We start from the raw sequence: 13048 nt of genomic DNA on the forward strand, positions 1-13048 counted from the left end.
TGTATGGGGCTGTCTAGAACCACCACCAACAGAGACGATGTTGGTGGTGATAGGGGACAGCCACAATGGAAAATCACAGCCTACCCCTATAACCACCAACATTATCTGTCAATGGTGGTTTTAGATGGCGCCATACAACATATTTATATATATATATATATATATATATATATATATATGGCTTAATCCACCGCGACCAGTGGGTTCAGCCAACGTCTAATGTGTATGTGGACCTCTAACGCCTGTGTATTGGGAAGATACAATCTGTCCTGGAAAAAAAAACCTGATGTGGGCCACTCTATGGTCAGTAGATTATTTATTCAGCATCCAGCAGTACAACAGATCCCCTAAACCTCTAATAATAATGAGATGACTCTTTTTATTCTGCCCCAATCTATACAGCAAAGCTGTAATTACTGGAATTACTTTAGCCTCCTTATCATCTACGGGCCACTCCTTTATTTACCTTATGGTTGTGCTGCCTCTAGTAGCAGAATAGATTTACTGACTTCTAATGATGATGAGATGACTCTGCTCATTGGATCACAATGTGTACAGTAAAGCTGAAAAATTGATCAGCAGAAATAATTAAGTATCGGCCAAATAGCCTTGGCAACTGTACTCTAAATGGTTAGTCTAGAATCACAGCTGACCCCTATCACCACCGACATGGCCCCATACACCTTAAGGCTCTATTCCACGGAACGATTATCGTTCATAAACTCGCTCCAACTACCGCTCGCTAACGATCACTAAACAATTTTTTTTTTGCGAACGATAACATATCACACATGTGTTTGATATATGTAGTGTGACGATTATTTTGCGGTCGTTACATGGTCGTTTAAAACATTGATCATGACCGTACGACACATCTCCTATTTTTAAACGAACGACTGAAAGATTTATGATTTTACGAACCGATTAGCGAATTGTCTTTCAAAGACCAACGATTTTTTTTCGACACGCTGAAAAACTATTTTGAACGACAATAAAATGATTTTGCCTTTTTCGTTTGATCGTTTACACCAATTCCAAAAAGCGATTATCGTTAACGTGGCGAGTTTATGAACGATAATTGTTCCGTGGAATAGGGCCTTAAGATTGATGGTTAAATCCAACGCGACCAGTGGGTGAAGTGGATGGGGACCTCTAGGGCCTGTGCATGGGGAGGACAGGCAGCAGGCGGTTGACATAGCTGATTGATCGATCAGTTATTGAACGTGTATGGAGGCCTTTGCTGACCAATCACTGCCAGGTTGAAGAAAACATCTGATTGCTTCGCTCCAGCCCCGGGAGAACTTGTGATCTACTAATTGTCATGGGACTCTACTAACGTGTAAGATATTTTAACCCATTCAATTTCCTCAAAATGTTTCATCCCTGCCATAGAAATGTGCTGACTGTGGACTTTACGGATGAGTCCCGGGGATACCTGTCAGAAAAGTTATCAATGTATCCTGGGTTATTTGTAGCATTTCCACATACAGATTCTCCCCAACACAAAATCTATGAAAAAACAAGAAAAAACCTCTTATCCTGAGGACGGTCCCTGCCACGCTCGTGTCCAGACATGAAACAATTAACCCGCACTGACAGCAAAGACAGATGGTTATCACCGCTAAGTGAAGGGATACATTGTAGCCAAGTATTTTACTGTATCCATTTCTTATTCAAATTTAGAATATTTTTTTTTAAAATTTCCCTTTTCTTTTTGTATCTTGATGGATTAGGTGTCAGCGACGTGTATAAATAAACTTCCCATCATAAATTCAATGTCCGTTCAAGGAAAAGTCAACTTTAAAAGGAGTCTCTGGAACACAATGGGCTCTTGTTCTGGCCGTATCATTTATCAAGGGGAACCGGCTCAATTGGAATAAGACCCGCAAGAGATGATGTTCATCAAATATTAAAAGGAAATTCTAACAAAATTTTGTTTCTTTCAAATCAACCGGTGTCGGAAAGTTTTATAGATTTGTAATTTACTTCTGTTTAAAAATCTCCAGTCTTCCAGTACTTACCAGCTGCTGTATGTCCTGCAGGAAGTGGTGTATTCTTTCCAGTCTGACACAGTGCTCTCTGCTGCCACCTCTGTCCATGTCAGGAACTGTCCAAAGCTGGAGAGGTTTTCTATGGGGATTTGCTGCTGCTCTGGACAGTTCCTGACATGGACAGAGGTGGCAGTAGAGAGCACTGTGTCAGACTGGGAAGAATACACCACTTCCTACAGGACATACAGAAGCTGATAAGTACTTGAAGAGTGGAGATTTTTAAATAGAAGTAAATCTGTATAACTTTCTGAAACCAGTTGATTTGACTTTAGTTCCCTCTCATGACTTGACTAATAATCCCCTTAAAGGGCTGAACATTAATAATTTTGGGACACCAATAGAGCAAGTCAGGCGAAGTCTGACAGGCCATACAATGCTCCACTGGGAAAAATATTCCAAAAAGTTCTCCTCCAGTAAGAAGACAGCTTGCCTCCATTAGAGCAAGCTTTCTTCCTAGTGGAGGGGAACTTTTTGGCAGATTTTTCCCAGTGGAGCATTGTATGGCCTGTCAGACTTCGCTTGACTTGTGACACTCTTTTCAAGGAAATGTTCAGTCCTCATGAGCCAGGATGGGAAAAGGAAGAGTTTCTCGAATCTTTTTGAGACTTCTATAGAATTGTGTGACGTTAATATTTTGTTTGCGCCGTCAGTCCAGCTGGTGAGGGACTTGGCATCATCATGGAGGACACTAAGGACCTGACATTGGTCTTCAGGACTTGTGTTGTGATTGTATTGTTGGATTTCCTGATGGACTCACATTATTCACTTGTTCACAGGAATGGTGATATTTGATCACTGGAGGTGTAACTACTGGGACCCCCCCCCCTGCCTATTAAAAGAATGGTGGTCCGCAAGTCGAGTTTGAAAGTAGTGGTGGTCCCGGCACCCTTCATTGTCTATGGAACTGATGGAAGTAGCTTAGTACTGGGGACTCGAGACCCCCATTCTTGCTCTGGTGGGGGTTCTATTAGTTAGACCCCCACAGATCATACGTCTATCACTTACTGTATTCTGTAGGTGATCAGTGTTTGTCTGACAACCCCTTTAGACCCAACAATGGCAGGAGACTTAAAGGGTTTGTCCAGTATTACAAAAAAAAAAAAAAGTTTGGTTTCTTTTCCAGATATATTCCCACCACTTTTTTGGCTTTGCTCAACTAAAACACCTAAAGTCTATGGGATCTCCCATTTGTTTCACCCTTAATCCCCTCTTGAGGCAATGGCCTTTCACTGCTGGATTCTAAGGTCATGACCAATGGACGAGTCCTCACTTGGTGGTCACTGCTGGGATGGAGAACATGCTATGTCATTGCTTGGTCAGTGATAATTATTGGCCACCCCCCCCCCCTTCCCCTGGGTCAAGTATATGGCCTGACTATTATAAACCTTCCTGTGGGGTCACCATCCGCCCTCACCTGTCATGTCTTCCAGACATCTGCACATTCCACCTTCCCCTATGTTATTGTGTTGTATAACAGGTGTGCTCGGCCGCTGTCAGCCCGGTCCCATGATGTATGGTGGTCGGCTAGTCCTGAATACAAAGCCCTTATTGTAAATCTGATCCCCCCCTTATGACTCTATCCCCCGAGCAGCTACTAGCCCTTGACCTTAGACTTTCTTGTAGACGTAGACCATCTGTTTCTGAGTCTATGATGTGAGATCACCTGGGTGGGTGGGGGACCCATAAGACTGGGGATAACCAATACTCAAGATCCAAGCTCTTAGGTTTTGAGCGTTTTTTTAGTTAAAAAAAAACCTCGTCTAAAAAAAAATAAAAAAACCCTTCTTCATGTCTCTAAGTATCAGAGAATGACCATAGAGAGTCTCCTATTATGGAAGACCCATTTGTCCATGTATTATATGCACGGCTCTATGATCTCAATGTGGACGGTGTAATGCAGAATATTCCCTGTGGTGGCGCTGTAGAGAAATTTTCCTGAATCAACCGATTTTAAAAAGATTTGTAAATAACTTTTATTTAAAAATCTCCAGTCTTTCAGTACTTATCAGCTGCTGTACGTCGTACAGGAAGTGGTGTATTCTTTCCAGTCTGACACAGTGCTCTCTGCTGCCACCTCTGTCCATGTCAGGAACTGTCCAGAGCAGGAGAGGTTTTCTATGGGGATTTGCTGCTGCTTTGGACAGTTCCTGACATGGACAGAGGTGGCAGCAGAGAGCACTTTGTCAGACTGACCACTTCCAACTTGTATAGGTCCCTACTTGGGAATTACCCCACTAAAGTCAGTCCCAAAAAAGAAAAAACTGATTCCAAAGAGGTGGTCTAGTAAAATCGTCAGTCACCTGGTAGTCAGTCTGGGCGGCGTTAGGTCAGCTTTTCATTTCCCTACAGTAAAGGAATGGCTACAGGAATGGGCAAGGTCTGCAAGAGTCCGATCTGCTTTTCCTTCACTTTCTGATTTATAAAAGGGGTTCAGCGTTAGGATCCTCCTCTGATAATGTTTATATACCGTAATATTGTGTATAGACAGAGGTTGTTTCTTTATCTCTCTCTATGCCTCTGTTCTCTAAACTCACTTGCCCTTCCTCTCTCATCTCAATCCTCATCCTTTCCCTTTCCATAGACTAGTATTGGCAGCATGTAACCTGATCCCTCATTGAGCTGCTAGTCCATCTTTTCAAAGTGAAAGTTTAGCCAGATGTTGGGGTAATACAAAAAGCTTTATAAACTGAGAACAAATCATTTTTCTCTGATAAGATATATTACAGGAAAGCTTGATAAGGAATGCAAATAATTTTTTTTCTGATAAGATATATTATACATTTATAGTTATCTGTACTATGGATGTTTAGTGAAAAAGTGGGGAACAATTGAGGATAAATAAAAGATCAGTGATGGAATGATTCAGAGAGTCCTATACAGGTGAGAGGTGACTTTGTTTTCGGTCTTTACAAAACGTCACAATGTGCGGAGAGATCTTATCGCTTTATGGTGACCGTGATGAAAGCGACCAAAGTGTTTGATGTGACTCTAGTTGTCCACTGTGATTTACGAGCTGCTTTTCATTAAGATGGGTGATTAGGACATTGTGAAATGTAGTCACTATTTTAGGGAGGTTACATGACACCACTTACGGTGGGTCGACTTTCAATGTTAAATTAACCGTAAGATCTTTTGAGGACAGCTCCATCACTGGCTTTGAAGATGAGCTCATACTCTTCCCTAAATACACGGGATGATAAAACACGGGAATGTATAGAGTGTTCCTCAGCTTTGCCTTTTTTGATCATGGTGACATTCGCGCCCCTTAGATGTAATTTAGTTCTATATAGAACAAAATGCGTCCAGGCAGGAGAATGGTCATCACTAGAATGGAGCAAACTTCCAGCGCTCTTGGGTTCTTCTCAATCTGAACGTGCACCATTTGGTAAGTGGTGATTGCTCAAGTTGGATGCTGCCCAAGGAAGTCGTGGAAAATATGGATACAGCTTATGGGTTATGGCTGTATCCATGTTTCTTTAGGGCTGCATCCAACTTCTTCAGCAGCCACCCAAGAAGAAGAACCCAAGAGTGCTCGAAGGTTGCTCAACTCTAGTCATCATATGAGAATGAACTCTCTCCATATAAAATGGTAGAAGCATATGGATATCATAGAGGTTGATTCCTGGCAGAGCACCCTCTAATAGAAGCCAAAAGCCAGAGCTGTTCTGTAAGAGTGGATTCCCTTTCTGGTGGACGGAGCCAGTGGGGATGCTGAGGTCAAATATAAACTGTAGAGGAAAGAATACCGCTTCATGCAGGACATACAGCAGCTGATAAGTACTGGAAGACTTGAGATTTTTCACTAAAAGTAAATTACAAGTCTCTGGCACTTTCTGGCACCAGTTGATCTGAGAGAATTTTTATTATGGTGAACTACCCATTTAAGGCGTGTAACGAGAAATCATAGCACCCCATAAAAGGGCCCCACCTCTATGTAAACCTTTATAGATTACAGTGAGGTGAGCTAATTGGTCTTTTTAGTGGGCACTTCCACCGACTCATTATAGCAATCGGGTGAGATCTAAGAATGAATTTTTCAAATGTTAGGTTCAGCAGGTTCACAGAACTTAGAAGCAAAATTCAGGTTCGTCCAAACCGGACCTCAAATGAAGGGCACTAACCAGCATGTTCTTGTTACAATGTTGCTGTTGGACATGAAAAAATTGGAGCAAAAACATGCTGTGTTAAGTAAATTTACACAAAAGAAGCTGGCGGGGGAGAAAGCAGCGGCATACAGTTAGTTTTCTGTATAATTGTTTTGCATAGACAGGATCCCCACATATGTTTATAGCTTTCTACCCCGCCAGCTTCTTTGGTGTATAGTTACTTATTACAGAATGTTTTGGTTCCAATGCTGTTGTTTTTGGTTTCCAACAGCAATATTGGAACACAAACATGCTGTTATACGTAAATATACACAAACTAAGCTGGCGGGGGACACCAGAAACCCATTTCTCAAATTAGATAGTAAAGAAGATGAAAAGACCCGACCCTGCTTGTGCTGCAACTGGATCCAACCCTGATTGGTAAACTACTCGGCATAGGATGCTGATGCTCGTTCTGTGGTAGTGCCCTGCTGTAATACATACCGTCCATCCATGCAAGTAAAAGAAGAACAGCGGTATCTCACCAATTCAGTGCAATGTCGCTGCCTCAGTGGGATGCAACCACTCCTTGTAACCCTCCCGGGAATCTGACATTCCAAGAAAAAAATAAAGATCACATTGTTTTGTTCTTCTTTTACTTGTATGGATCCATCTCAGATCATGGAAATCGGTACACTCCCTCCCTCCTCCCCAGTCACACCAAGACATTTCTCCCTTTTAACCAGGACCCCACAAGGAGCAAGAACTCCAAAGTATCGGTCTACCGATAAGCGTCTATTTCATTTGGGGAAGACTCTAGAGATTGGCGCAACTCGAGAACACTCAAGTCCGATCGTTCGGGATTTGATTACCAGTGACTGAAGAGGTTGATTAAAGTCTTAAAGGGGTATTCAAGGAAAATCAACTTTTCTCCTATCCACAGGATAGGGGAAAAGAAGGTGATTGCGGGAAAACCGACCTCTGTACCTCCCACCATCTCCGTATCGTGCTCCTGGCTTCTGTATTATGATTAGAGTTACATGACCCGCAACTATATTCATTCCTATGAAGCAACGGAAAGAGACGAGTACACCGGTGGAGCGATATACTTTGCTTTTTCCATCGGCTGCGTAGGAATGGATACAGACACAGGTCACGTGCCATGCCCGCTGCTCTATTCATTACACAGAAGCTGGGGAACCAATAAATAGAACCATAAGAGAAACAGATTGCTGATCTCAGGGAGACCAGCCAAACGATAACACTGCCGGCTGCTAGTGAAAGTGCTCAATGCAGTGAAATCCTAGGTGCATTGCCCCCTGGAAAACATAAATATGCAAATGAAGAGCCTGTGAAGCCTCACTGAAGAGTCTCAAAACACAGGACTAGCCATATATCCCTCCAGGAAGGAACCAGCTCCTGTAGGGAAACCACTAAAACCACCATATTAAGTGGCTCTATAAGTCAAAGTAATGACAAGGGATAAACCAAGGCTAGGTAACCATCCACAGACAGCTGTTTCGGGGTGTTTCCCCTCATCAGTGTGGAGCAGGATTCTGGCTAGGTGGGAGTAATGCCTAGTAGAGCCATAAGAGAAACAGATCACTGATCTCAGGGAGACCAGGGAGACTTATAGGGCCACTTAATATGGTGGTTTTGGTGGTTTCCTTACAGGAGCTACCCCTTGGCTGGGTCCTTTACGGAGGGATATCTGGCTAGTCCTGTGTTTCGAGACTCTTCAGTGAGGCTCTTCTTTTGCAATACATAGATCAGCAGTTGGACCCCCACGATCTCCTACTTTTCCCCTATCCTGTGCATATGGAATACCCCTTTAAGGCTGCCTGGAAAACATGGATACAGCCATAGGCCATGGACTCCCTAGAGCTGCATCCAACTTCTTCATCCACCGGTATTGAAATGGCGAACAATCAGACTCAAGCATTGTCAAGTTGCCCTCATCTCCACTTGATAGGAGATTCACGAGAAGAGATTTGTAGGGTTTGGAGTTCTCTTCGGCTCTGGGTCTTTGCTATCCCACCTCTCAATATTCCTGACGTGTTGTTTTCTTTTCCAATAGGTGAATATTTTAAATGACCCATGCCCCTTTAAGAACCCACAGGAACCATGGGGATCATGGGGAGTCGGATATCTCGCTTGCTACTTCTGATCTTGGTCTTGGTGTTTGAAGGAGGACACTCACAGGCACAGAGAGCTGGTAAGGTGTTATACTGCACGAGGTAGACATAGTGCTGGGTCCGAGGGAGCAAAAATGACAAGAATTCCCAAAACACAAAGAGAAGCCCCTCAGGCCCTGCACTAGATACATGGGCCTCCTCATCTCTTCTGTTGAAGTCAGTAGAAGTTACAGAAGCAGCTGAGCTCGACCTTCTCTGTCATTCCCAAATGCTAAAAAGTCAACAAATCATGGACAATCCCTTTAACTAGCATATCTTTCATATAAAATACACATGCAATGTATCGGCCCCTGGACGCGGCTGGCGTATAGGAACATCTCAATATAATTCTGGCTTTGGATTTCAGTGTCGGTTTATAAATAATCCAGATATGTGCGTCCTAAAAGAGAAGAGTCTAGAATAGCCGATTCCATGTCACACATGATCCTATTGCTGCTATTGTTGCCACCACACACTGTACATAATAAATAAAGCATATGGAGCCTGGATGAGCAGTATACGGTATATACCTCAGACATGGTACTATAGGGTATATGATAGAGCAGCAGAGACCCAAACAAAAGGTTATATGATAAAGATCCTGTAGTCACCGCCCAACAATCAGCTAAGGGACAGAGCATTGGGATGGTTGTGAAATACAGATGATATATAGCCGGGGGCAAGGAAAGCATAACCGAGCTGCATCATGTGATCAGCATAACCAGGATCCATCATGTGATCAGCATTACCAGGCTTCATCATGTGATCAGCATAACCAGGATCAATCATGGGATCAACAACACCAGGCTTCATCATGTGATCAGTATTACCAGGCTCCATCATGTGATCAGCATTACCGGGCTTTATCATGTCCTAGGTATTACCAGGCTTCATCATGTGATCAGAATTACCAGCCATCATCATGTGATCAGCATTACCAGGCCTCATCATGTGATCAACAATACCGGGCTTCATCAGAGTGTTTGTGAAAACGAAACAAAAAAAAAAACGAAACAAAAAAAAAACTAAACACATACACTGGTCACATGATGAAGCCCGGTAATGCTGATCACATGATGATGGCTGGTAATGCTGATCACATGATGAAGCCTGGTAATGCTGATCACATGATGAAGCCTGGTAATGCTGATCACATGATGAAGCCTGGTAATGCTGATCACATGATGAAGTCTGGCAATGCTGATCACATGATGAAGCCTGGTAATACTGATCACATGATGGAGCCTGTTAATGCTGATCACATGATAAAGCCTGGTAATGCTGATCACATGATAAAGCCTGGTAATGCTGATCACATGATAAAGCCCGGTAATACTGATCACATGATGGAGCCTGGTGATGTTAATCATATGATGAAGTCTGGTGATGCTATTGGGGAGTAACAATTAGGATATGATTGGATATGAGTAATCCAGTCAAATCCTAGATTTAATTTTTAACCCCTGAGTGACCACCTGTCTTTACAGAGGTCAGTAAGGGCCTTTATGCCAGTCTCCCAGGAAAAATATTTTAGGGAAGTCTCCCGTTATTCTCCTCTATGGTTCCTCTCTTTACCTCAGAAGTTCTCGCTCCTCTATGAATCCCCCCACGGCTCATCTAACCATGCGGGAGGCTTCCAGAACTTCACCTTGTTCCTGACAGAGGTCAGCGCCAATCTGACATCCACCCGCCATCTATTCAAGAGATCTACCCGCCATCTATTCAATCCTCCTTCTAAGAGACGGAAACAAAAGGGGGAACAAGAACAAAACCGCCTCGGGATGGGGGGACATGGGAGAGAGGGTCTCTAAAGAGATGCCAAGGGGACGCATTGTATTTCCTGCAGAGATAGAGGGGGTTATGGAAAAGAAATGGAAATAAATGTTATTTACTGTGAACGATTGTTTTGACAGATAATAACAACAGCAATGATAATACTAATGGTAATGGTGAGTATATTGTGAGAAAAAGTAATACATACGACTCAAAGAACTAAGCAAATATGTATATAAAACGTTAATATAAAGTAATACAAAATAAACACAAACATTATTATTAACAACAATAATAATAATAATACAACTATATTACAATAATAGTAATTATAATAATATTAATAATAACAATAATAATATCAATAATAATAATAACACAAACTATTACAACAATAATAACAATAATCATAATAATAATAATAGTATTAACCCCTTCCCACTGCTTCACTATAAATTAACATTGCTGCAGCCTATGCCGGATTCTGCAGCAGTGTTAATTTACAATGCAGGATGACACAGGCGCAGAAGCTGTGCCCGTGTCATGCACAGCAGGGTCCGGCTGTCAGTGACAGTCGGGGACCCGCCGCAGCTGTCAGCACCAGAGCCGCGCTCCGTTGTGCTGACAGTTAACCCTATAGATACTGCGTTTGGCATTGAGGAATCACTGCCCATTGGTCGTGAAAGGGTTAACAACAAGAACAATAATAATAATATAGGGGGATTTATCATAGTGCGCTATGGCGTACACCAGTGAGAAGGTGCAAATTTTTGCGCAAACCACCCGGTTTGTGCAAAAATTGTTGCCTTTTTCTGCCCTGAGGTGGGCAAGGGGGTGCAGTAAGGTGAGGAGGAGGTGTGCCCCCCCTCGCTCATGATTTATCATGATTCACACCTGCAGGTCGATTTGCCAACATGATTGTACTCTGTGGTGCACTATATTTTCCATAGCACTCTGTGTAATGAACAGGACAGGGACTTCTTTCTGTTTCCAGATTTCCTACTCCTGTACAGTGCTGCCCATATACACACGTTAGGATCATGTTAGCATGCCACGGTACATTGATGTAGCACCAGCACCCTCAAATTAACTGGCGGCAGTGCTGGAGCAATGACTGATTTTTCTCTGAAGAAAAAAAAAATGTGTTCAGATCAACTGGTGTTAGAAAGTTATATAGATTTATAATTTTTTTTTTTTCAATTTAAAAATCTCCAGTCTTCCAGTACTTATCAGCTGCTGTATGTCCTGCAAAAAGTGGTACATTATCAGAGGGGGGTCCTAACGTTTATCCTAAGTTAGAAAGTGACGGAAAAGCAGATCTGACTCTTGCAGACCTTGCACTGACCTAATGTCGCCCAGACTGACTACCAGGTGTACCAGGAGCCGGACCCACAACGAACAGCTGACGATTTTACTAGAACACCTCTTTGGAATCTGTTTTCTCTTTTTTGGGACTGACTTTATTGGGGTAATTCCCAAATATAGACCTATACAAGTTGGAAGTGGTCAGTCTGAGACCGTGCTCTCTGCTGCCACCTCTGTCCATGTCAGGAACTGTCCAAAGCAGCAGCAAAGCCCCATAGAAAACCTCTCTGGCTCTGGACAGTTCCTGACATGGACAGAGGTGGCAGCAGAGAGCACTGTGTCAGACTGGAACCAATACACCACTTCCTGTATGACATATAGTAGATGATAAGTACAAGAGGACTAAAGAGTTTAAAATAGAAGTAATTTCCACATCTGTATACCTTTTAGACATCAGCTGATTTGAAAACTTTTTTTTTTTGCTAGAGTACCCCTTTAAGGGTAGAATGTAGAGAAAGAAGACAGTGTCTGGAAAGACCATGTCTATCTATTGAGGACCTAACAATAAAAACCCAGCATGGCATCAGTACAACAGTACCTAAGATAGATAGCAGTATTATCTGCCGACTGACCATAAAATACACATAACATATACGTCTTTCACTTTCATTATATACATATAGTGTGAGGATACTGATATCCTGAATGAATTTAAAACACACAAAAAAAACCTAAACCTGTCCTCCCCACATGTTTCAACAGTTAATTTGGCCTCTTCAAGGGTAAATAGAGATAAAAGTTATTGTCCAATTTCACCCTGAAGATGCTACGTTAAGTGGTGAAACATGTAAGAGGGCAGTGTTTTTGTGTTGGAAGCTTCTGTCCAGTTCCTGCTATGGTGGGACAATGTTAAGATATAATATATAAAGCTGGGTCAGACGTTTTAGATGTTACATCCAGAATACAGACTGTATATATAGGAACATAAAATAAATGAACATCTTTTCATAATTTTTATCCTATATCCTTTTAGGTTGTAAAAATGTCCATTACGATTTGGTCTTCCTCTTGGACACATCCTCCAGTGTGGGCAAAGAAGACTTTGAGAAGGTCCGTCAATGGGTTTCCAACCTGGTGGACACTTTTGAGATTGAACCTGATAAGACAAGAGTGGGAGTGGTAAGATACAGCGGCAAACCGTATACCGAATTCGACCTGGGAAGATATCAGACCCCTGAGGATGTGAAAGAAGCCGCCAGGAATATTAAGTACTATGGTGGAAACACCAATACGGGAGATGCCCTTAGATATATCACAACGTACAGTTTCTCCGAGGAAGCCGGTGGGAGGCCCAAAGAACGAGCCATTAAAAAAGTCGCCATCCTTTTGACCGACGGTAGAAGTCAAGACCTGGTGTTAGAGCCGGCGACGGCCGCCCGTAAAGCTGGGATTAGGATTTTTGCTGTAGGTGTTGGGGAAGCTCTCAAAGAAGAACTGGAGGAGATCGCATCAGAGCCCAAGTCAGCCCATGTCTTCCACGTCTCTGACTACAACGCCATCGACAAAATCCGTGGGATATTGAGAAGAAGACTTTGTGAAAGTAAGCGACTCATTATTGAAAATGTATTTATTTATTTATTTAATGGCCGTTTTCTTAAAA

The 13048-nt window shown here is 42.5% G+C and overlaps 1 protein-coding gene across 2 annotated transcripts in view; it reads left to right on the forward strand.

Annotated features, from left to right (window-relative positions):
- Positions 1 to 13048, forward strand: part of COL22A1 (collagen type XXII alpha 1 chain) — a 226443-nt gene that overhangs the window by 22290 nt on the left and 191105 nt on the right. For both annotated transcript variants that reach the window (XM_069957064.1, XM_069957061.1), the window contains exons 2-3: positions 8214 to 8351; positions 12422 to 12988. In XM_069957064.1, the coding sequence (XP_069813165.1) occupies positions 8261 to 8351; positions 12422 to 12988 (658 nt within the window). In that variant the 5' untranslated portion in view covers positions 8214 to 8260. The remainder of the gene's footprint in view (positions 1 to 8213; positions 8352 to 12421; positions 12989 to 13048) is intronic.

Source organism: Dendropsophus ebraccatus, chromosome 2 (genome assembly GCF_027789765.1).
Source record: "Dendropsophus ebraccatus isolate aDenEbr1 chromosome 2, aDenEbr1.pat, whole genome shotgun sequence".
Lineage (NCBI taxonomy): Eukaryota > Metazoa > Chordata > Amphibia > Anura > Hylidae > Dendropsophus > Dendropsophus ebraccatus.